Raw genomic sequence first — 25,487 nt, forward strand, 5'->3', positions numbered from 1 at the left:
TCTGGATGAAATTTCATTGCTTCAAGCTCATGTGCATTGAAAACAATTTTCACAGGAGGGTGAAGGAAGCATATAATGGAAGAAATTCTAGACAGTACAGATATAAATACACATACAGATAACTTACCCACCACCATTTTTAACAAAGGATAGCAACATAGTATAATTCACAGTTCCCATACTTGTGCAATAATAATTTACTTCAGATTGCATAACTTAGGTAAATAGAATAATTTAATTATATGACAGTAAAGATAATCGTATTGCACTTACGATGTTCCCATGAACTGAGGGAATGTTGACATTGTTAAGGTTAGTTGTTCAACAGTCTGATTGCTTGTGGAAATAAACTGTTCTTAAATCTTGATTTTCTATACCTGATACTTCTGTATCTTTTCCCTGAAGACAGGAGGTAGAACAGTCCAGGTGTGGGATGACACTTGTCCCTTATACGTTTCATGACCCTGCCATAGCATCTGCAAGAGTAAAGGCCCTGTAAAGACTGAGGATTTGATCCTGTGATTCTTCTTGCCTGTTTTACAACCTTCTCTAATGCCTTGTGATGTGCATAAGAGCAGTTTACATACCAGACTGTGATGTTGCTAGTCAGTATGCTTTTGATCGTGGCCCTGTAGAAAGTCATGAGGATGTGGGGGGGGGGGGTTGCTCTGTGTAGTCTCCGGAGGAAGTCGAGACATTGTTAGGCTCTCTTTACAAGGTTGGAGGTGTTTGTTCCCCAGCTTAGGTCAACTGAGATGTGCACCCCTAGGAATTTGGTATTTTTTACTCTTTCCACTGCTGTACCACTGATGGTGATGAGTGCATGGGACCCTTGGTTCCTTCTGAAGTCAACAGTGATTTTCTGTTTTGTCAACATTTAGTGCTAGGCTGTTTTCGGTGTACCATCTGGTGAGTTGGTTCACTTCCTCTCTGTATGCCTCATCATCATTTCTGATGAGGGTGATCACAGTGGTATCGTCAGCAAACTTGATTGTGATTTGTCTGCTTTGCAGAGCAGTCATTGGTCAGTATCATGAAGAGATGTGGGCTTAGTACACAACCTTGTGGGACCCCTGTGTTCAAGGTGATGCATCCTGAGTGAATAGTAGAAAACAAAGAAACTTAATTGTCTCTTTGTAACAGATCACCAGTCTAGTAATATAAAATGGAGTTACAGCTGTTAAGTAAAAGCCTCAGGCATACATACCATCAAGGAGTGCAAAGCCGGGAATGAACTCAGGGTTACTACCAACTCCCTCTTTAGTTACATATAAATTCAGAAAAATGCTGTCAAAAACTGTGTCAGAGTTATTTTCAGTGGAGTCTCCCACTTCCCAAAGCTAGAGCTGTTATCCTTGCATTCATGTTTCATACTTTGCCCCCACTATCAGCCATACCTCTCATTCTCTTGTAACAAGAATTCTGGATTGAGGCAAAAGTTGTAGGAGGACAAAAATATAGATTTTAAATATTGTTTTTTATAAACCTAGAAAGTTGTTATATTAACATGTTTTGCATCAGTATGTATTTTCTAAAGGATAAGGCATCAGAAATTCAAATGTTTGACATTATTTAGTGACTTCAGTCCTCAATGATTTGCCAGAAAGCTACATATTTTTTATTTTTATTTATTTATTTTACATTTGTTAACCGGGATAGTCCGACTGGATGCATGTCCATTTTCAGCAGAGGCCTGGGGAGAAAAGCTCCAAGGGTAAGCAGATACAGCATTACATAATACCAGCATTACATATTACAAACAGTCTATTTACAGAGATTACATAAGTAAGCAAGTTAAACAAGTTCCACAGGTTACAGGTAATCCTGAGCACAAGTCAGGATTAAATTAAATTACACAGTAAACTGGTTAACAGATTTTTACACATTCTAGAGAGAGTTAGCCAGGCTTGATACACTGACATAGCCAGTTAAGTGACAAATGTTGTTTGAGTCTAGTTTTAAATTGACCTAAGGTGGAAAGTAAGGTAATATCAGCTGGAAGTGAGTTCCAGGATCTACTTACAGAGTTTGCAAAGAGAGAATCACCGGCTGTGTTATTAATTTTGCTAGTCTGAATTAGTAGTTTGTTAGAGGATCGAAGCGGTCTAGGATTGTTATAGGGGGTGATAATATTTTTAAGTGCAGGAGTATTGTCCGGATTATAGAGGATTTTATAGGCCATAATCAGTTGGTTATACTGGATTAGGCTGGGTAGTTCAAGCCACTCAAGCTGATTTACATTGATGCAATGATGTGTCCTAAAAGGCAGCCCAGTGGCAAACCTGGCAATGTGGTTGTAGCAAATTGAGTGTTTGTTAAGGACAGTCTTGTTTAAATTCGAGAGAAGAGAGGATGCATACAGAAGGGTTGAAAGAAGGTGAGAGCGAGCTATGGCAATTTTAGCTGGAGGGATTAGGAAGGCTTTTATTCTGTAAAGTGACCCTATTTTTTTATTGATGGTTTTGATAGTTTGGTTAACATGTAGGTCAAATTTTAGATTATTGTCTATGATGACACCTAATAGTTTTGTAGATGGGTCAGGGGAGATTATTGTGCCATCATTTGATTTTATGGTAAAGGTGAAAGCGGTAGACCTACGTGTTGGTGAAAATAACATCATTTTATTTTTTTTGGGATTTAGGATCAGACGATGTTCAGAAAACCAGTTTTCTATTGTATTAAAGGTGGTCTGGGTAGCTGACCATAACTCTACTGGAGATGTGGCTGAGCAAATCAGAGTAGAGTCATCAGCATATTGGATACAGCTGATTTTGGGATGACAGTATAAAGGTCGTTAATAAAGATGGAGAACAGCAAGGGCCCTAGTATAGAGCCTTGTGGTACTCCAAGGGTGTTAGGTAGAAGGTTAAAGAGTTTGTTCTGTCAGAGGACAGCCTGCTGTCGACCATTCAGGTAGGATTGAAACCATTGGAGGGCTCCGGTATCTAGACAGAATGTTTGCAGGGTGTGGATTAAAAGTTGGTGATCAACCATATTGAATGCCTTGGAAAGATCCAAAAAGAGGGCTGAGGATATATAATTATTGTTGCGATTATGGTTTATGGTATTAGTAAAGGCTAGGAGGGCTGAAATAGTGCTGTGATGAGGACAGAAGCCATGCTGAATGTCTGCCATAAGGCGAGTTTGGATTAGGTGGTGCATGAGTTGTCTATGAATACATTTTTCCATAATCTTTGCAAGTGGAGAGAGTATAGCTATTGGCCTATAATTGGAGAATTCAGTAGAGCTGCCTCCTTTGTGAAGTGGGATTACATAGGATATTTTCCAGATGGTGGGAATTTTAGCTTCTACTATGGTTTGATTGATTAGTATTGGGACTGGGTAAGCAATAGCATCAGCTGATTTTTGTAGGTACTCGGTAGGGAGTTGATCAGCAGAAAGTGTAGTGGGTTTTAATTTTTTGATCAAGGTATGGATAAGTGAAGTGGTGACTGGTTGGAAGCTGAACGCGAGTAGGTTTCTAGGGGTGCATATTTTATGAAGAACAGATCAAAAATATAAGGCAAAAATATACACATTCTGCAACATTTTGGCCAGTTTAGAGGTATGCTACTAACCATCCAATCCCTTTCAAAATCACATTGGTCCAACATATTTACAGTATCCAAAACCCAAAGTAATAGATCTGCGGGACCTGTTAGTATCCCAGCAGTTTGTAGAGTGTGTCATTTTATGTTTCCCAAGTATAACTATGATGCATTTTTAGTATTTAAGTTTAGCCCGACTGCTACAAAAGTCATTGTTCTGATCCAATTCCAGCTGGAGTATCTGACTGTCTTAGGGGACTTGGACAGTTGCCCCAGTTTGCAATCATCAGTAAATTTTGACGCAGTCCTTTGGCATCTATTTTCACTTTTGAGAAGATTCCAAAAAAAAGCAGCACAGAAGACAGCCATATGGAAACCAACTGCTAAAACTTCTCTGCATATTGGAGATGCCCCATATGTTGACATTGCAGTTTCTGTTGGACAGCGAAGTGGCTTTTAAGTTGGGAGGATTTTTCTGTGATGTCAGTCTGTAAGATGATGTCAGAGGAACTGGTGAGGTCAAGGTAAGCAGCATGGACTGTCAGACCCTAAGTCAGCTCTTCACTGATCCTCTCAACAAAATCTTGTTGGTTTAGTAGGCCACATGTTCTACCCCGTACAAATCCTAATTGGCTAGAGTCCAGGGTTTGTGTGTCACCTACATCATTGTTTATCATTTTGGCAGTTATACATGCCAGAATTTTACATCTAATACCTGTGTGGCTGTCAAGTGTATTATGTCTGGAGTCTGCCTTGAGTCCACCTTTGTGTAGTGGTACAATTATGGCCATTCTCTGCACTTCACAGATGTAACTTGTGGAGAAACTTCAACTGAAAAGGTTTGAAAGCAGCCTGACACATACTTAAGTTGCAATGCATTTTTTACTAAATAATTTATCTGGCACCCAAAATTTGCATTCCTAATCTTTGTCCACCTTTCACGTCTTTTTTTAATTGTAAAACAGGTGTTAGCCCAAGAATATAGGGCATATTGTTTAAGTTTTACAAATGGAAAAACCAAGCTTATCAAAATATTAGTCAATTCAAACAGAAGTTACCTAGATACATGACCAGGAATTACGAAGAGTAGATGATACTAGGTTACAGTTTTTTTTTGCCTCCCACCTTACTCAAGTGTTCTAATCCTAGCGTTTCCCCTGTCCCTAACCCTGCACATTATATCATGAAAACCCTTTCTCTAACAGCACCACTAAACATGTTTGGACACGTATGCACACATGCACAACAGTTAAAGTATCTCTTACCTAGCCACTATGCTACCCTTAACCTTAACCCCCAAAACAATCTCACACAAAAAACACTAAAACTCTGTCCTTACCTATCCTTTACCCTAACCCTAACCCACAAGCATTTGCAAAAGCACTCCTAACCCACTTATCTTCACACATATATCCCTTTGAAGAAAGACACCTTGGCAATTCCTGCAGTCAACATAAACTTCATTTGACTTAAAATCACAACAGTTTAATCAGTTGAACAAATACACTTTTGACTGATCTCACTACATCCTTTTATACAAATATCTTTACACTTCAAAGGTGTGGGGAAGAATTTTATAATAATGCGTAGATAACCTATCATGTTACTCAAAACCTTGTCATTTGCTTTATGTACCTTCCTTAAACAAAGTGATGAGCGTTGCTGAGCTTTGAACATTCCAGGTAGTTTAAGAGTGAGATGTGGTTAATAGCTGAAAAGAAAAACCCTAACATGAGGAATGATTGAATATGTGATGAACTATACCATTGTGATAGAATAGTCTTAACTGGAGTAATAGTTTCTTCTCATAAATGCCTTTGAAAATTGAGCATATTTTCTGATCATACAGATTAGAAACTTGTGAGATTTTTTTCTGTTAATATGTATTTGACAGTAACTGCTCTTTTTTAAGAAAGTGACAATGCAGTGTGGTTTGTTGTCTGACCTTGTTTTTCTCAATGATTCTGGTCCTTTTCTAGTGATGCCTTCCATTTATTATTCCTGCCTTGAGTGTCATTTGAAATTATATTTGACCTTGTAACTTCTGTACAGTATGTAGCATTTAGGATGCAGTAGAATTCTTTATAACGTCACTTTATTTGCAGTTCATCCTTAATGCACATATAGGAAATGTTCTGCCTTCAGTTCCTAGTTCACACAGATCATGTAAGTATTATTTTGTTAAGCGAATTATAAACCATGACCTGTACTATTACTGCTTGTATTGCCTGGAAGAAATCTTAGTATGAAAAAACAGAATTAAACATACTTTCAGCGAGCTACAAGAGAGGATGTGAAAACCTTGAGGTTAACACTGCAGATCAAATGGTAGCTTTAGACAGTTGTTTTGCATAAGGACAGGCAGTGTAATGGGGTCCTTTTCTTGATCTGAATCTGTATCAGAAATATATAGAAGGGAAGGGAGGCTCCCTATTGAAATATGGGTACTCAAAATGCCGAGTACCAACATGCCAAAAAAAAAAAAAAAACACAGGAGAAGGTCAAATTTTGAAGCTCTCTCTTCTCCTTAAAATTTCTTTTTGCAAGGGGGCAATCCCCCCACACCATTAAACTTGCATATACCAACTCCGAGATTGCCATACCTCAGAAAAACAGGAATATTCTGAGAAATGACATCTTGAACTTAGTATATGTTTTGGCACTTGCTGTATCAGGTGTCAACATTTCAAGCAGTTAAAAAAAGAAAATCAGGAGACCAGGCATCAACCAAAATCTTGCCTCAAAAAGACCATGTCTGAGATGCTCTTCCGATACTTAGGTGCTATGTGTTTTGTCCTCATCCAGGTTAGAGTTAAGGTTAGCAAGCAGTACTGAAGTGATGCAGGACCCTTAAAAACCCTTCCCATAACACTGCACTACTTAGACAAATTGAAGGCTAGTGTTATAGGAGCGGTTTAGTGTAAAGATCGGGAAAGGAACTTGTTTTCCTTTTTCAATGTTCCACTCGACTGATGTTTAAGTAATTTGGTCTTATGTATGTTCAGTCGTATTTCTTTCTGTGTGTTTTATTCAACATTAAGTAAGTTCAGTCGTACATAAGTAGGTCCTGTATCTCTCTCTCTCTCTCTATATATATATATATATATATATATATATATGTATATAAATAAATATATAGAGCTATATATCTACATATATATATATATATATATATATATATATATATATATATATATATATATATATATGCATCTATAGTGTATATGTATGGGTCTGCTATGTTAGAATGACAGCTCACAATATCGACACATAGAACACCGACACCACATAAATGAAAGTGCAAAACAACGTAAACTGACAATATCGACTACCACAACACTGACGCTCAAAACACCGACAATATAACAGCGAGCCCCACACCAACGAAATGAAAACCGTGTTCAGACTATTAAGGTTGAAATGATAATACCAAATAAACATATAAAGAAGTCTCTTTATCTCTGTAAACTAGAAATAAAAGCAGTAGTACGCTGACATAATGCAAGCACGTTCCAGCACACAGATTCCTTCCAATCCACATAATTTAAAATGATTACACCAAACAAACATATAAAGAAGTCTCTTTATCTCTGTAAAAGCACGTCCCAGCACACAGATGTCTTCCAATCCACGTAATTTAAATGCAGAAATACATATCACATTTTTAACAGACGAGCTATAACTTTGACAAAATCCACACTTGAGTAAGACGTTGTCTGAGAAATAACAGCCCTAAATCATTCATGCAGGCTTACTAGACATCTTAACTTTGAAGAAGGAGGGCATCCTGTTTCCATCCGAACTCTCAACTCGTCTATGCGATTCTGTTCACGTACTACAGCATGGAGGAGACAATGCAAATCTGTATTACGTGCACCTAGCAAGAATTTTAGTCTACGGTGCCAGGCTTCAACTGAATTTTGTGTGAGTGGAAGAAATAGCTCATTTAATCCAAAGATGTTCCAAAAGGTTAGTGGGAAAAGGGGTGGAAAGCGTACACTGCTACAGGTACGGGTATTAAACATATGTTTTTTACCATAAACATACCAATCTGCAAAATAACGCAAAAGGTCTTTACCCTCCTCAGGGAACAATCCTTTTAGTAGCTCAAAAGTAGGGAGTACTTCAGATTCTGGCAAGAATGCTAGAGCTACGAGTGACTTGACATACAGTTGTAATTTAGAGCTAGTATTGTACGTTGCTGCTAAACCGAGTGATTGCCCTTTATGCCAGATATTCTGGCCAAAATGGAATAGACAGCCCTTTGAACGGGCTCCTGGTACATTTAATCTAACACTTTTCAGTGCTGCCACTTCAAAGTCACATAATACAAACTTGACTGCAACTTCAAGTCCCTGCTCTGATAATAAATGGAATGTTGCATGCCATAAATAATTGTAGGATTTAAAAGACTTTTGGACATACAGTAGTAGTACAGTTTTACTATATGAGCCACATTTTATTAAGCCGTGTATACTGTACAGTTGTCGAATGGTCATACCTTTCTTAAAGAAAGTACCATCCATCAACCAGATGGTAGCTTGACTTAGATCGTGTAAGTTGTTAACAGTACTGAAAACCAATACTGTAGTGTCTGTGCAAACATCACACATTTGTTTGCTAACAAACATCCCATCCTTAAGGGGATGATCATTGAAGTCAATATTGTGTAGCGTCAGCTCAACATTGCTGTCTCCCACCTTACGTTTTGCTCTCTTCTAATTTGCTGTAACAATGCTTTTCTCTTGGGAATACTTTCAACACTTTCTAAGGACACTGTCTGTAAAGCATCCTCTACTAGCAAACAAAGTGTATCCCTACTATATATAGCATGCAGTTTCAAATCACTGCATACCGTGTACCTATCTACTTCTCCGGGATCAGCTGGGTGATAGCGAGCTACTAACTTGTTTACATTTTCTGGCTTGTTAAACTTGATTTCTGCATTGGTAACTGTATTTAGAACACAACCTAGAGCTGTTTACTGAATTTCTTGTTTGCACTTATTTTTAAAATCATTTTTTTCCGTCTCTGGCCTAGCACTCAAGTGTGGGGTCATTTACTGCACTGTTATAACTTGTTGATACTTGTGAACCTCTGCTATCTTTAAAAAAAACAAAAAACAAAAAAATCTTGCTTTTTTTCCACTTTTCTGAGATTTAAAAAAGGTCAGTTACAGGCTCGCTGTTCTGAACTGAAACTGAAGTTTCCTGGAGGCCATTTTTTGCTTGGGCTAAAGGGAAGTCTCTCTGTTCATCAGTGACAGTGATAAACATTGAGCAGCCTGCCTGCCCCTATGGGAGTGGTTACTGCCTTGAAACTGTAGTTTTATTGGCCATTTTGGGTCAATTCCAAACTCCTTGAGCTTCCTCTCTTAAAACCCTCTTTTGCACGTTTTTGTGCATAGCGCAATAATGGGCAGCGCCGCCTAATTGGGTTTAAACTATTCCTGGCTCCACAAAGTCTGCTCTTCACTTTTTCCCTTAGAACTGCTCTATCTCTCAAATTAAACACCATATTGTCATTCTAAGGCCCTTCACTGGTCCAAATAAGTAATCTTACAAGTTAGCACTATTAAACCATAAGCACTACTTACTCTTATACTCTCTACGATTACCTTGTCCCCTATTGGACCGTCTTAATTCAGTTCCCTATATTACTCTAGCATGGCCAAAGGTCACTCAATGGTTTCCTTTCCAGCCCAGCTTGTGAATCTGGGAATTTTGAGGCAATGTTACAACTGTCTCATGTACACGGACAACCCTCTCCTCCTCCAAACAGGTTCAAATATATGTGAGAGATGCAACCATATAGCCAAACTGGAGGCTGAGCTTTCTCATCTCAAAACTGGTATAACCAGTCAGGAGGAGAAGGTAACCTCACACAACACAATTCCAGTATCACATAGTCCCACCACATCAGCGAACCAAACACATAAATACCCTAAAACATACTCAGAGGCTCTAAATAAAAATCTACCTAAGCAACAGAGACCTCCAAAGCAGACATCCAAGTAAACGCTACCCCAAAACAAAACACGCACAACACATAGCCCACAAAGTCAGTATGCCAAGCAGCCACAGCCCTTAAGGCTGAATAACGCACCCGATACTCTTGTAATAGGTGACTCTATTGTCAGACACACTGACATCTCACTCACCAGGCTGAACAAGGAGAAGGTCACAGTGAGCTGCCTGTCAGGAGCTAGGATCCGCCACATAACACAAGCACTCAGGTCACTCCAAAGCAAATACAAATATGACTCAGTCATTGTACATGCTGGTGTGAATGACCTGAGACGTACCTCCCTGGACTACATGAAAAGAGACATAGAGGAGCTCTCTGATCATGTAGCCCAGGCCGGTATGACCCTGACCTTGAGCAGCATCTTACCCTCACCTAGAATGATGCCACAGTACAAAGACAAAATGATCGATTTTAACAATTGGCTAAAATTTTGGTGTCATTCAAAAGGGATCCAGTGTCTACCAGCTTGGGATGACATGCTCGACAAGCCACGTTGCTTCGCTAGGGATGGCTTGCACCTGTCACCACTGGGCTTTTGGATACTGGCAAAGGCTCTGGCCACCCCCATAATGCCTTTTTTAGGCAAGGCTCAAAAGTCAAACCCACCTCCATAGACAGCACAAGGTACAAGAAACTAAGGGTAATGCTGCTAAACGTCAGAAGTCTTAACCTCAAGATGCACGCACTCGAAGCTCTCCTCAGTATGGAGAACATCGATATCTGTGCAGTGACAGAAACCTGGTTCAAGGCTCCAGAGAGCACCCCAGCACTACCAGGTTATACCTCATATCATGCTTTTCGGCCCCAAAACCCAGACCGAACCACAAAAGGAGGGGGAGTTTCCATATTTATCAAGGATATCTACACCTCCAGGTTAGTGGCATTGCATGAAGTATCGGAGACCACCCATGTGCAACTAACAGTGGGCAAAACTGCTTTTAAGTTTATAGCATCCTACAGACCACCCTCTCAAAGTCAGGTATCCCACTCGGCTGTCCTGAAAACATTGGAGAACATGAAGATCTCTCCAAACACCATTATATTGGGTGACTTCAACTACCCAAACATAGACTGGGAGCACTACTCAAGCCCCAGCACCTTAGCCCAAAGGTTCCTGGAAATTATAAACTCAAATGCTATGGAACCACTCCCACAAGAGGGGATAACATACTAGACCTGATCATTACCAACATGGGGACTCTATGCTCCATACCCGAAGTATATCCTTCATTGGTAAGATCAGACCATAAATTAATTTCACTGGATATCCACATCCCGACCCCACCCCAGCCCAGAAAACCACAGTGAAAAACTTCTCAAAAGCGAACTTCTCACTTCTCAAAACCAAAGTGAAATCTTTCAAGGCCCCAGGGCCAGTGGAAACTACTGCCCAAACTGCAGAATCCTATATAAATGCATTCTACGGACATCTCCAGGAATGCATGGATCAAGCTATCCCAAACAAAACCAAGACCCAATCATCCAAAGGCAGGCGTCCAGTCTGGTGGACCACAGCCATAAATAGACTGTACAACAGAAGGAGGAAGATACTACATGATAGAGCAAAATCCCTAATAGGGAAGGCTTCTCTGATCAGTACTAGCAAAAAATTACGATCCGTCATAAAATCCTCCAAGGCCAGCTTTGAGAGAAAAATTGCACAGGACACTAAAGACAATCATAAGGCTTTTTTCAGTTATGTTAGGAGCCTGGGATGCAACTCCCAGACTTGTTCTGAGTTGATTCTAAACGACAAAAAATACACTGAACCCACAGACATCGCCAGTATCCTGGCAGACAGGTTCAGTGCAAACTTCTCCACCCCCTCTCCCCCAAAAGAGCAAGTGTCTATCCCGGCAGGGGGCTGCCTCCCAAATATCTCTGATGCTCAGGTGAAGGCTGCCCTCTCCAAAGCAAAAAACACTGCTTCCATGGGACCAGATGGCGTCCCGGGTTGCATCCTACATGAACTCCAAGAAGAACCAATCCCGCAAATAAAACAGCTGTACAATCTCAGCCTCACTACAGGATATGTGCCCACAGAATGGCGTACAGCAACAGTGGTCCCACTTCACAAAGGTGGAGCCTCCACGGACCCTGGAAACTAGTGCCCCATAAGCCTGACTAGCTTAGTCTGCAAGGCTATGGAGAGGATCATCATGGAGCTCATAAACAAAGACATCGGGGACCTACAGACACTAGATCCTACCCAATTCGGCTTCGTCAAGGGCAGATCCTGCCTTTTGAACCTGGTTGACTTCTTTGAAACAGTCACCAAAGCCATAGATGAAGGGAAGATAGTCCACACAGCCTATCTAGACCTAGCAATGGCATTTGACACAATACCCCACGCGGGCATCATAGATAAGCTATCCAGCTCAAATATAAACCCCTATGTCACAAGATGGGTCGCAAACTGGCTCAAAGACAGAACCCACAGAGTGAGAGTTGCTGGAGCCATGTCAGACTCGAAACCAGTCACAAGTGGTGTCCCACAAGGTTCTGTCCTGGGACCACTCTTGTTCGGTATATACTTTTCCGAGGTACAGGCCAGCGTGGGAGGACTATGGCTCACCAAGTTCGCAGATGACTGCAAACTGGGCGCCATAATCGACTCTCCAGCTGACACAAACATCCTTCAAAAAGGTCTCACAGAGACGGATAACTGGTGCCAGAGCCATGGTCTAAAGCTAAATGCCAAAAAGTGTATAGTCATACCCTTTGGCAAAAACAATGTGCCCACAAACTACCACTTAGGCAGCAAACCATTAAGTACAGAGAAAGTAATTGGGGATCTGGGGACCCAAGTTGATAGCAATCTCTCCTTTGACAACCACATTGCCAAAGTGGTTAGAAAGACCTTCTACATGGCCCACCTCATCATGAAAGGATTCACATCTAGATCAAGAGAGGTAATCGTGCCCCTTTATTCATCCCTCATCAGGCCCATCATAGAATACAATGCCCCTTTTGGGATGTACTTTACCCGACACCTGCAGCAATTAGAAAGACCCCAAAAGTACCTCACCAAGAGGATCAAGGGACTCAAACAGATGCCATATGCTGCTCGGTTAAAAAAACTCCAGCTCTACTCAGTTGCATACCGCCTACTTCGAGGCGATCTATGCCTGACATATAAAGCTATGTCCAATCCAGAATTAATGGACATGCTCCACCTCAGTGAATCTAAATCCCTTAGAGCCACACGCTCGAGGGACTTGAACCTCAGCACAGAAATAAATAGGACTTGCTGGAGGGACAGATTCATAACCCAGAGGCTCCCTTCACTCTGGAATAGAATTCCAATTCATGTTAGGCAGAGCACCTCATTGAATCTCTTCAAGAAGAATCTTGATGAGTGGATGGGGGATCGTAGGTTTGTTCCGGGGATTACTTCCATGTCACTATTAGACAGAGGCACAGTAAACTAAACCATAAAATGTGCACAGTATACTCAAATCAAGGGGTGGTGTAAGCCAAACAAAATCGGGCTAGGCTTATAATTGCCCCAGGGCAGATAGCCTAGTATGAACCTATGAACTTACAAGTCTCCTTCAGGAAGTAAAGTAGTTACAGCTATGCCTTTCCACCCATCTGTTATTTTTAGCTTACAAGCCCAGTATCTCTTGCTATGTCTTGTCCTCTCTAAGTGATATAAATATCCTTCTATCAGAAGTAAATGCTTGCCTTTTTGCGATGTTACTGTTCCATATGCTAGTCTGGAGCCTTTCTCCCCGGGCCTCCGCTGAAAACAGGCTCTGTGGAACCTAGTCGGACATTCCCGGTCAACAAATGTTAAATAAATAAATAAAAATAGTCCAATAGTTCCAGGAGCTATAGCAATATCTTTTGCCATCCTGTCTTCGGTGAGGGACATTCTATTCTAATTTTCAGGCTGTATTTATACTTCCGGAGCATGTATTACGTTCACTACTGGGTTCATTTAAATTATCACAATGTAGTTTATTATTTATGTGTACTTGTAATAACAGCAACTTTAAAGTGATTATGAAGACATTCTGACAATTTTTCGGGTATTTGTAATGTCGGTGTTATAAACAGTTGTTGTTTTCTGCTTTCGGTTATTTGGTGTCAGTGTTCTATGTATCGCTATTGTGAGCTGTCGTTCTAGTGTAGTAGACCCATATGTGTGTGTATAGATATATATATATATATATATATATATATATATATATATATATATATATATAAATATATATATATATATATATATATATATATATATATGTGTGTGCATATATATATATATATATATATATATATATGTATGTATGCTGAATCTGAAGCTTTTCATCTTCAAAAATGTTTTGTTTTAGATTTATTTATTTACTTTTATAACTGGGAGTGGCTGACTGGTTCTTTTCAAATACCCCTTTTCAGTGGCTGACAAGACAGAGAAAAGCTCCAAAGTGAGAAATAATTACCATGGAACAGTACAGCTAATAAAACAATTACTTTCACATTTATATGCAGTTTTGTATGAGTCTAAATTTAAGTGAATGGCTACTACTGTATACTTTAGTAAAATGAGTCACTATTGCAGAGTTGAATAATTTGAATGCAGAACATATTTTTTAGGGCTGACAGGAAACAGTGCTTAAAAACATGCTTAGAAATAAGAGATGTTCTTTGTGTTTCACTGTTGCAGTCATTACATTTGGGTTATCTGCCTGCAGGTAGCCCTCAGCCGGCCTGAATACCAGAGTCTTGGATTCCTGCGTCGGATGTTGTCTCTTCTTCCATGATGTCAGGTCTTTAGGGGTATAAAACATGCAGCCGATGCCATTATATCAGTCTTTCTTCCCATGCGGTGCCCGAAGCAGAAGCAGTTTGCAAGTGACGGTCAGCCGACTTCTAAAATTTTCATTTTCGAGTTTTAGAACCGAAGTGTTCAAAAAAGCTTAGTACCCCATTGGGGATCCTTTTTCTTGCTCTTAACCGATGTCAGTAAAGTTAACAATTATCTTACCTGTGGAAAGCAAATACCTCAAAGATTTTCATTCGTACTGCATTCCTTGCTTAGGCCCATACCATGAAGTCCCTCACTGTCAGTTTTGTGTCTTGTTCAACCCCCGAACTATTCATCGTCGGTCTATTTTTGCAGCAAATTATTTTGGTACTCTGTATAACTATAAAGAAATGGCTTTGGTAAGCTATCCGACTACTGATATTCTGAAAAAACAAGGATAAAGACAGAGACAGACCGCATAGGTCCAAAACTGCCACCAGCACTTCCATTAAGCTGGTCACCAGTTCACCGGTACTCAGTGAGGCACTTTTGCAGCCCCTGATACTCACTACTTCAGATTCGCAGGCCTCTACTGAGACCCATTCGGAGTCTGGTATGCCGCGAGATGCTTCTTCGACTATGGAACCTGCGGATGTCTCTACCTTGGATGGGTCTGGAGCCGCTGTGCAGGCACTGGCTTCTGAGGGTGTATGCAGGCCTATATATTTGCATTGTAAACCGATGCCATCTTCTTCATCCAGGCCTAAAGCTCGACCCACGCCTAGAAAACCGATGTCCAAACCGCATGGTCAGGACCATATGCCTAAAAAACAAATGCTTAGAATGGCTGAAGACCTTATTACTTTAATTAGGGGAAGCTAGACTTCCCCCTCTAAGAGACCTAGAACTGATTTTCCTTCTGATTCTTGTGATCAGGATTCTGATATTTATGTTTCTTCTGATTACCAGGATTTGCCCCTATCTACCTATGAGTATTCTGATGCAGAGGATTCCATTCCCTCTGCTTTCCCTCCAGAAGATTTTTCTTTTGGTGAAACCCTGCACACTCTTAGGGAGCATTTCTGCTTGGAAAGCCAGGATTACTCTGACTCCAAAAAGAGGCTTAGGGAATTCTTACTCCTTCCTCAACACAGGCCTTTAGCTATCCCTCCTGTTCTGGGCATTGTAGATGATGCCTTCTTGGAATCTAGCCTGTCCCCCGACACTTTACCTCCAGCTCCCAGAAAGCCTGACAGGTGGTACAGAGTACCTGACTCTCACAAGTTCCTCTTCAGGAATCCTACTGCAGATCCAGAGACTATTTCCCAAGGACCAAAGGGCATTAAGGCTACTGCTGCCAAAAATCCTACCCCTTCTGATAAAGATTCTAGAGTCTTGGACAGATGGGGTAAGAAAGTATAAACTTCTGCTACTTTGGCCATTAGGGCTTTAAATTGTCAGTTTCATATGTTAAAGTACCAGCAGCATATTATGGGACTACTTAAACAGAAAATTATATTGATTTCTGACTGTGCTGAACACAAAGAATTACAGGATTTAATGCATGCTGCTGAACAAGTTGGTAGACATACTTTGCAATGTGGTTTTGACTCTTTAGAAGCATCTTGCAGGGCTGCTGTCACTGGGTCTGTACTTAGAAGGCATGCTTGGCATAAGGAGCAAAACTTGCCAGATCATGTCAAAGCTAAATTACTGGATGCTCCCTTAAACCAAGATTGCCTGTTTGGCAACAAAGCAGAAGAAGTCCTCAGAAAGATGGAGGAAAAAGCTAAATCTATGCAAACTGTTAAAGATTTCCTGAAAGTGCAGCCTCCCAGATTTAGTAGGCATTGGCCTTCAAAGAATTGGTCCTTTCCAGTCTCTTCCAGGCCTTCTCAGTCCAAACCCAGGAACAGCAGACCACTTAGGTTACAGCCTCAGGCTACACACAGGCCTAAGCAGTGGGGGGCTCCCACTTCCAAAGCAAGAAGTAGTAAGACACCCCCCTATGGAAAAATGTCACAATGACTTAACTTTAACCCTTCCAAGCCCTGCTCAACTGCCTGCTCCCGTAGGAGGAAAGCTTGCCCAGCATGCAAATAAACTGGGAACTCATTCCCCAGGACAAATGGGTTTTAAATATAGTTTTCCAAGGATACAGATTCCACTTCCACACCCTACCAACCCCAAACGGTTGGCCAGACCTACCCCCAAATCAGTGGGCAGAAGCTCAACAGCAGGTTCTCTCTCTTCTAAATATCAGGGTTATTCAGCCTGTCCCAGCAGAAGAAAGGGAACAAGGTTTTTACTCAAGACTTTCCTGGTACCCAGAAAAGACAGCTCCTGGTGTCCTAACCTGGACCTCTCTATTCTAAACACCTTTTTGGTAATCCCAAAATTCAAAATGCTAACACTTCCAACAGCTGCTTCTTATGCTGGGCAAAGATGCCTGGTTGGCAACCTTAGACTTAAAGGAAGCTTACCTGCACATTCCAATAAGGGAATCTTGCGGGAAATACCTATGCTTCAGAGCAGGCTGCATGCACTATCAGTTCTCTGCACTTCCCTTTGGCTTATCTACTGCACCCAGGGTATTTACAAAGTGTCTAGCTCCAGCCATTGCATTTTGCAGGCAGAGAAATATTCAAATATACCCATACCTGGATGATTGTCTGATTCAGGCAGAAAGGCAGGACATGCTGTTAAAACATCTGGCATTTGTAAAGAAACATCTAACCTCGCTGGAGTACACCATAAATGAAAAGAAATCTCATCTAGTACCCTGCCAACAGATTGTATTCCTGGGAGCAAGCTTGAACACAACTTCCCAGATGGCTTACATCATGCCAGAGAAACACGTTTATTTGACAGCCTACTTCAAACTACTGGCCACAAAGACCCAGCTCTCTGCAAGGAAAATCCTGCAAGCCCTGGGGTTCATGGCCTCTTGCATTCTACTAATTCCATATGCAAAACTGCATATGGGAAGCCACAGTGGTATCTAAAAAGTCTATGGTGTCAGCATTCTCAGGACCTGGAATCAATGATTCCTATCATTCCTTGTATAAAGACAGGGACCACCTCAACAAGGGGCTCCCTTTCAATCTACCCCCTGCCGCCCAAACCCTGACTACAGACGCATCAGACTATGCACGGGGGGGGGGGGCTCACTTGGCATGGCGGTGCATTCAGGGCAAATGGAACCGATTCAGATGCACCTGCATATCAACCAAAAAGAAATGTTAGCTCTACAGAATTCCCTGACAGCCTTCAAGGACCACATCCTTCAAGGACAATTATTGGTAAAGACAGACAACACCACAATTATGTGGTACATAAACAAGCAGGGGGGGGAACCCACTCGTACCCTCTCTGCAGAGTAGCCATGGCTCTGTGGAACACAGCCTTGAGCTAACAAGTGCACCTACAAGCTCAATTCCTGCCAGGCAAGCTAAATTCACTGGCAGATGACCTAAGCAGAAATCTCATGGGCCCGCATGAATGGAAACTGGAATAAAAAATATTCATCCTCTTGAGGTACAAATGGGGGACTCCAGAGATAGACCTGTTTGCCACCCCCCAGAACTACCAATTGGACAAATTCTGCACTAGGACTCCCCACAGTCAAGCTTGGAAAGTGGATGCCCTGTCCTTTACCTGGGAAAGCCTCTCGGTTTATGCCTTTCTACCTCTGCCTCTCCTCTCAAAGGTTCTGGTAAAGATCAAACAAGACAAACCAAGGACAATTCTTATTGCACCAGACTGGCCTCACCAGCACTGGTACCTCCTCTTGCGCAGCATGATACTGCTGTATCCATGGCACCTACCTCAGACACCTTCCCTGCTGTCCCAGCAGGCGGGCCAGATTCTGCACCCTCAGCTTCAAACCCTGAACCTTGCAGCCTGGCTAATTCCTTGAGCTCTCCAATAGCATCCCTCAGTAAGCAGGTGCTAGAGGTCATTCTGGAAACAAGGAGACCTAGTACTAGAAAATCCTATGTTGAAGAGTGGAAAAGATACTGTTCCTGGAGCCAGACCTAGGGTATGGGCACTACGGTACCCAGTTTGCATCATATTCTTCAGTACTTAACAGAAATGTTCCATAACAGCCTATCCTTCTCGTCAATTAAAATTCATGCCTCTGCAATTTCAGCACATTATAATACTGAACCTCTCCTCTTCTCTCAGCCCCTGTTAAAGAAATTCCTCAGAGGGGCTAAAAATTTAAGCCCCCCCCCCAAGCGAGCCTCTACTCCAGCCTGGGACCTTAACTTTGTATTGGAAAAGCTCACTCTCCCTCCATTTGAAGCAGCTGCAACTGCAGAGGTGAAATTCCTTTCTTGGAAAATAGCCTTCCTTCTAGCCATCACTTCAGCAAGAAGAGTATCAGAATTACAGGCCCTCATGGCAGTGGAGCCCTTAATTATCTTCCATGCAAACAGGGTTTCCCTCAGAACCAATCCCTCCTTTATGCCCAAGGTGATGTCTAGTGTGACCCTAAATCAGTCCATTCATTTGCCTACCTTTTTCCCTAATCCACAAAACAAAGGAGAATGAATTTTGCACTCTTTGGATGTGCACAGACAACTTAGATTCTATTTGGACAGGACTAAGCCTCTCAGAAAATCTGAACAGCTGCTAGTTGGCTTTGCTGCAGGGGCAGAGGGGAAGGCCATTTCAAAGCAAACCATTTCTAAATGGATAGCCCATTGCATTAATTTCTGCTATAAGCACCATGGAAAACCAGCCTTTCTCAGAGGGGTCCCTACCAGGGACATCCTAGAAGCTGCTACCTGGAGCTCTGTTCATACCTTCACCAAGCATTACCATGTGCCTATTTTTTCTAAATTCAGAGCTGGTTTTGCCACTGCAGTATTGCAGGGCTTAATAGCTGGTCCTAATGCTCTCTAACTTCCTCCTCCCTTCCTTAACTTTGGGAATCTACCCAAATGTAATGACTGCAACGGTGAAATATGAAGAACATAGTACAGTTGTGTAGACTTACCATAAATGTAGGTGTTCAAGTGTATTCACTGTTGCAGTCCTGGTTACCCTCCCTCCAGCCTCCTGACTTCTCTTGGCTTCACCTTTCCTTCCTGTTTGGTGTATTTCAGCTTTCTGGTGTATTTGCTTTTTGTAGGAGGTGTAACATAACATGTAATTGCTTCCCATTTTGGGGGCACCTGACATCTGGGGCAAGAAAAACTGATGTAATGCCATCAGCTGCATGTTTTATTCCCCTGATGACCTGACGTCATGGAAGAAGAGACAGCATCCGATGCAGGAATCCAAGACTCTGGTATTCAGGCCGGCTGAGGGCTGCCTGCATGCAGATAACCCAAATGTAATGACTGCAATAGTGAATACACTCAAACATCTACAATTATGGTAAGTGTACACAACTGTATTTTCTATTTCATATTTAGATAGCTCAAGTGGCAGACTTAAGAGACCTACCATGTTAGTTAATGTGGAATAGTGAGGAGTGTAAAAGACTGAAGGTGAAGCTGAGTGTCTGAAAGAGATATCAGTCACTAGTCTGTGGGAAGGATTATGGGAGTAGTCTGCATACTTTGGGAATATGAAGGGATATAATTTGGAAGAATGTAAAAAGGAAGAAGAAAGGGAAACAGAATATTGCTAGAGCTGAACAACCGATGCTTGTATGTAGTACAACCAGTTTCTGCTTTGTCTCTGTGAAGTTGAAGATACAGTTTCTATTTTTACATGTTTTATTTTTCTGTGAAGGATTGTGCTACTGTCTGTTCTGAGTTTTGTTGATAGAGTTCCATAGAGAAGATACATAAACCGTGCAGAGAGAGTTACATACGTGATTGTAAGTTTAGCTGAGGCTAGTAGGTATTTTTGTTGTGATGTTAACAGTATATTAGATAGATATGATAAGAGAATATTGGGAGAAAGAATAATAGCAACTAAACCTGACAGAAATCCTCAAGGCATGCAAAACCCTGATTTTTTGTGCTGACAGTAAGTTTTGTTACATAGTTGTTCCATGATATTCTACTTGTTAAAGTAATGTGCTAAAATGGAGATGGGATACAACACTGGTAAAGTCTTGCTGAGAATGCAGAAACAGGCCTCTTCCTGCAAATAGAAGAACCTTAAGGCAAACAACAATGGCCAAGATCACATGCTGCTTTAACAGCTGCCTTCCAGCTTTACAGTGTAGTTGGTCATAGGCTTTCTTCAGGTACCCAGAAAACATGTGCACCACAGTGCCAAAATCCCACAACCTGTCCCATATTCACACAAAGACAAATTATTCATATACTGTTCTATGATGGAAATAAAATCCACATTGTACCTTTGGAGTCATTGGCTGTACTGTCTGATGAAATCTCATTTCCATCATTTTACCAAAAGCAGGCTTAGGAGCATGAGCCCTTTATATCTGGAGCACATCTTCCTTCCCACCACTCCAGTTTACCAGCCCAGCTGCATCTTTCTTTCATATACAATGACACACAGACAATATCCATCAGTTTCAGCATTTCAGGATAGGGCTTGGTCTCATCCATTCCCTTAACCTTGTCACCCTAAGACTGTTTAATTTTGGCAGTGACTTCATTTCAGAGCACACCATTTGCTTCTTGCCCTGCCCTCTTAAATGCAACATGACCACCAGGTTCTGTAGTTCCTTGATGTTTTCTTTCTACCTCCTACAAGTGTCCCTAGTTGAGGTCAGGCATTAGTATTCATAGATACAGTGTACAGAGTTCTTCTGTGCATTATATCCTATTCTGCCACTCGGAAATGGAATTTATAGATATGGATCATGGTCCATATCAGCAGTCTACAATTGTATCTCATTCTTTTTTGAATTGTGCACAACAGCATATTGTACAGACGTGTACAGAGTGCTCCAGTGCGAGATGAATTCCTGCCCTCCTCTGCCACATGAGATGATAAACTGAGCTGTCTCACATGTTAGCACAGTACCGAAGAGAACATCTGTGTACAAAGATGTACCTTGCATGTTCTAATAGTGCAATGATAATGTGGGGCTAAAAAAGACTAATTAAATACAGAGCATCAGTAACTGAATGGAGTATAGGCCAGTCAGGTAGTACCAGTGCATTAAGTATTTATTTACTTTTGGTGGCTAGGTTAGTTTCAGTAGATATGGCCTTTTTCAGTGGAGACCCAAGGAAGCATTCATACTGGCAATAGCAGATTTGATCAGGATACCTGAGACTGTCTCCTCCTTTATTCATTAAGTGCCATAGGATCTTTATGAAGAATGAGACCTCAGGAGTGCATCAACTCCTCTGTGCTGCTCTACATCAGTAGTGGAAAATAAAGCCATGCATCTGATATCAGGATAAAATGTATAATTTTCCAATCTTCTCAGCACTGAAAGTGTACCACCTTCATAGCCACTGACACTATTGGTATTAGACAGTTTGCACAAAGGGTTGTTTTTGTCCAGCAGTTGTGATCCAAGGGGTAATATGTTTAAACCTCTGTGCTTCAGTAAAAGATCAATCACTTATGTAGTTAGACTACAGTAAAACAGCAAAGTTGAAGGCAAGTTAGTCAATAAGTGTATGGTGCAAGATGGATGAGCAAAGTCACAAATGTAAGATTAAAAAAAAAAAGGTCATTTTGCCAGGCCAGGACCAAAATCTCCAAAACAGTTGAGTCTTCTTGATTAGGAGAATGAATTACGTTGAAGCAGAAGAGAGAAGGCAAAGAGAGGCAGGAACTGGAATACACTAGATGTAGCATACAGCTTAATGTCTGCGTAAAATAACTTAAGAATCCTAACTAGCAAGGCCCACATTTGTTAGCTGAATAACAGATAATAATCAAAGAAGACTATATGCAGTGTTTAAGTGTTTAACTGTAAGACCAGAACTGCTACCCACTCTCTTACCCAGGATATTAAGTCTCTCTCTCTCTCTCTATATATATATATATATATATATATATATATGTGTGTGTGTGTGTGTATAATCTACAGTAATTGAGGTGGTGTCTTAAAAAAAGACGGTCTAAGCAAGGTTTCAGACAGAAATGGTATATCTCAAATTGGTGTAACAATATAAGCATCAAACAGATTTGATTTATTGTTCAAAATTATAGCATTTGACATTGATATGATGAGGCTAGAATGGTCATTTGCTGTGATCAAGATCAATATGGTAGTTAAACAGTACAAAGTACAGGTGTAGCAGTGTTAGACTCAGTATCTCTGGCTAGGAATAGTTAATTTCATTGTTAAGCCAAAGAGTGGAGCACTAGAATAAGACACATTTTGTTCATAGTCGTAGCTCCAAAATAGGCATCCAGGCTCTGGGTTTTCATTGCTGAAATAGAAGCAAAGCTGAGAGGGTGGTCCAGCACTAATGAATAATTCAGTAGTATTAAGAAGCATGGCTAGCTGTGGAATAATTTAAATTAAGTTAGTACTGTTTTAATACCAGATTGCTGAACAACTTTACAGTGATACTATGGAATGCTAAAGACAAACTGTGAGAAATATCAAAATCTGCATGGTCATTTGACAGTGAGGAAGGTGGCTGCATTGTTAAAGATTGGGTAGGATGGCAGTGGAGCAGTAGGGCACAAATTTATTGTGTGGACATGAGTCCATTTCAAAGGATAAGATCTGATGTGGAACAATGAAGGTTATATGCAGAAGCATAGTAGAAGAAGCAAAAGAGTTGGGAGGGTGGCCTAATGGTTAAGGTGTTTGCTTTCTAAACACAAGGTGCAGGGTTTGAGTCACACAAGGGACAATTGGCTAGGCTTAAAATGGCTCGTAAGGTCAGTTAGCCTAGTACTAATTTATGAACCTATGCTGAGTTTGCAACAATGTGTAAATTAAAAGTGACCCAAGTAAAGGTAATGCAGCATGTCAGGGTGGTTGTGCTGTACACCACCAAACTGATTATGAGTGGGTATATGGGGAGGGATAGTAGCTGTAACCAAACTTTTGAATAGAGGATCTAGTGTGATCATGAACACGACCACTGTTTTATTTGTTCTTTCTATTATTTCCCAGCTCTCCACGTGTCCAGAACAGACCAGCTGCAAATGAATCAACTGGAAATGGCCATACACCCATTTTCCTTCTTGAAGAACAACAAATGAATCCGGATGCAAGTACAACTAATGGATATATCAGTGAATCTCAGTCCAGCTCTAGTCATTGTCCATTCAAGAAGAAGTTGATGAAGTTCAGTAGTTACAAACAGTCTTCAGGAGCAGACAGAAGTGTGGTGTAGTTGTTAGGAAAATGAAAGCACATAGCACCACAAAATACCAACTGATTTCCAGAGCAGAAATTATTTAGCAGCCCTTAATGCCACATTAGTTCCAAATCATGAATTGTTTTCGCTGGAGATGTTTTTGTACAAGGGTCATTGGCAAATAATGAAGTTGCAAATATGTGACATTTCCTTATGTTCAAATGAGACACAGCTAGCAGATACAGTTGTAGATTCAGTGATGTAAATGAAAAGTCAGTTTCCCACTTTTTACATAATTTCATAATAAAATACAACCAGATGCAGACGTTCGTATCAGACAGTCAAAAAGACTGTAGTAAAGAGGACTACAAAAGTGTAGAACCATAGTAATGGTGTTTACTGCATATTATTGTTTGATTCTAGTACAAAATGTGTCATATAATAGCAATAATTGTTAGTACTCCATAAGTATGTTCACAAATGCCTTATGTAAAACTCAATTTTGATACTTGTTTTACTCAGTAATGCATAGTATCCCACCTGAGAAAGAATGTGTGGAAAGTGAGTCTGGTTATTTTTTTAGTTTTTGAAATATGATCATTGGCAGACTTACAGCATAGCTGTGATCTGATGTGTGCCACTTTCTTTCTTATTAAGGCATCCTGTGTTTTCCACTGCTGTGAAAGTGAATTACTACAAGCCATGGAGGCTTACAGTACCACTTTTATTATTTTGTTTCATGAATGCATTACATTAGTATTGCTTTGATGATTACTAGAGCTAATTTAACTGTTAGTCTGTGGAACCTGTACTGAAAAGACACAGCTGCAGTCACTTCACATACTTAAAATTGTAGATGTTCATCGGGCATACAGCTGCAGTAATCACAGATGGGTTCTCTGCCGTCAGGCGGGTCCTCGGTCGGCCGAATTCCAAAGTCTAGGTCCAGCGTCGGTTGGTGTCGCTTTCTCTCCTGACGTCAGTGAGGCCAGAGTATATAAGACACAGCTGACGCCATGTTCTTCAGTCTTTTTTGCCGCTCGGTGCCCGAAGCAGAAGCAGTTCGCAAGTGCCGGTTGGCCAGCTCCTGAATTACGAAAAAATTGGAAACCGAAGTCTTCATTAAAGCTAAGTACCCCGTTGGGGAAACTTTTCTTGCCTCAGACCGATGTCAGAAAAAGTTAATAATTGTATTTCTTGTGGGAAGCAAATACCGCATAAGGATTTCCATTCCCTCTGCATACCTTGTTTAGGCCCAGACCACGACGTCTCGGGCTGTCGCTTTTGCGCGACTTTCAATAAACGCACTATTAAGCGTCGGGCGGAGTTCGCCCAACACTTTTTTGGTAAAGCCTTTGATTATAAAATGTCGTCGGAGACTCCGACTACCGTTTTGTCCAAAAAACGCAAGGACAAGGACCGACATGTGAGGTCCACGGTCCCCACCGACACCACGCCAAAACCGGCTACACGTGGTCCAGTTCTCCGCGAGACGCCTTTGCAGTCCCTGACTACCGACGACACTTCTTTGGCGGTGTCCTCTGTACCCAAGACCGCAGGTACCTCGGCCCTTTCCCAGACTACAACCACCGAAGCCATTGCTAATGTTGAACCTCCTAATGTGGACAGGTCCACTTCCACCCATGGTGTCTTTAGACCCTCATCTTCTTTTTCTATTAAGGCCTTTACTAAATCCAAAGCAGCCAGGCATCCCAAGAGGCCTGTTGCACAGGGCCCTTCTCCAGGCCCCATGCCTAAAAAAACAGATGTTTAAAATGGCTGAGGATTTAATTACTCTTATCAGGGGTTCTCAACCCCCTCCAGACAAGAGACCCAGAGTGGAGGAAGATTCTCCCTCTTCTGATCAGGGCTCCATTTTATCAGAACATTCTGATGTAGAGGAACACTCTTACTCCCCTTTTGAAGATTCGGATGCAGAGCAGTCCA

General features: G+C 41.2%; 1 protein-coding gene across 1 annotated transcript in view; it reads left to right on the forward strand.

Annotated features, from left to right (window-relative positions):
- Positions 1 to 24,461, forward strand: part of LOC122809196 — a 640,703-nt gene extending 616,242 nt beyond the window's left edge. The window contains exon 11 of the mRNA XM_044080502.1: positions 23,354 to 24,461. Within this exon, the coding sequence (XP_043936437.1) occupies positions 23,354 to 23,576 (223 nt within the window). The 3' untranslated portion in view covers positions 23,577 to 24,461. The remainder of the gene's footprint in view (positions 1 to 23,353) is intronic.
- Positions 24,462 to 25,487: the final 1,026 nt, after the last annotated feature.

Source organism: Protopterus annectens, chromosome 8.part0 (assembly GCF_019279795.1).
Source record: "Protopterus annectens isolate FY-2018-M chromosome 8.part0, PAN1.0, whole genome shotgun sequence".
Taxonomy (NCBI): domain Eukaryota; kingdom Metazoa; phylum Chordata; order Ceratodontiformes; family Protopteridae; genus Protopterus; species Protopterus annectens.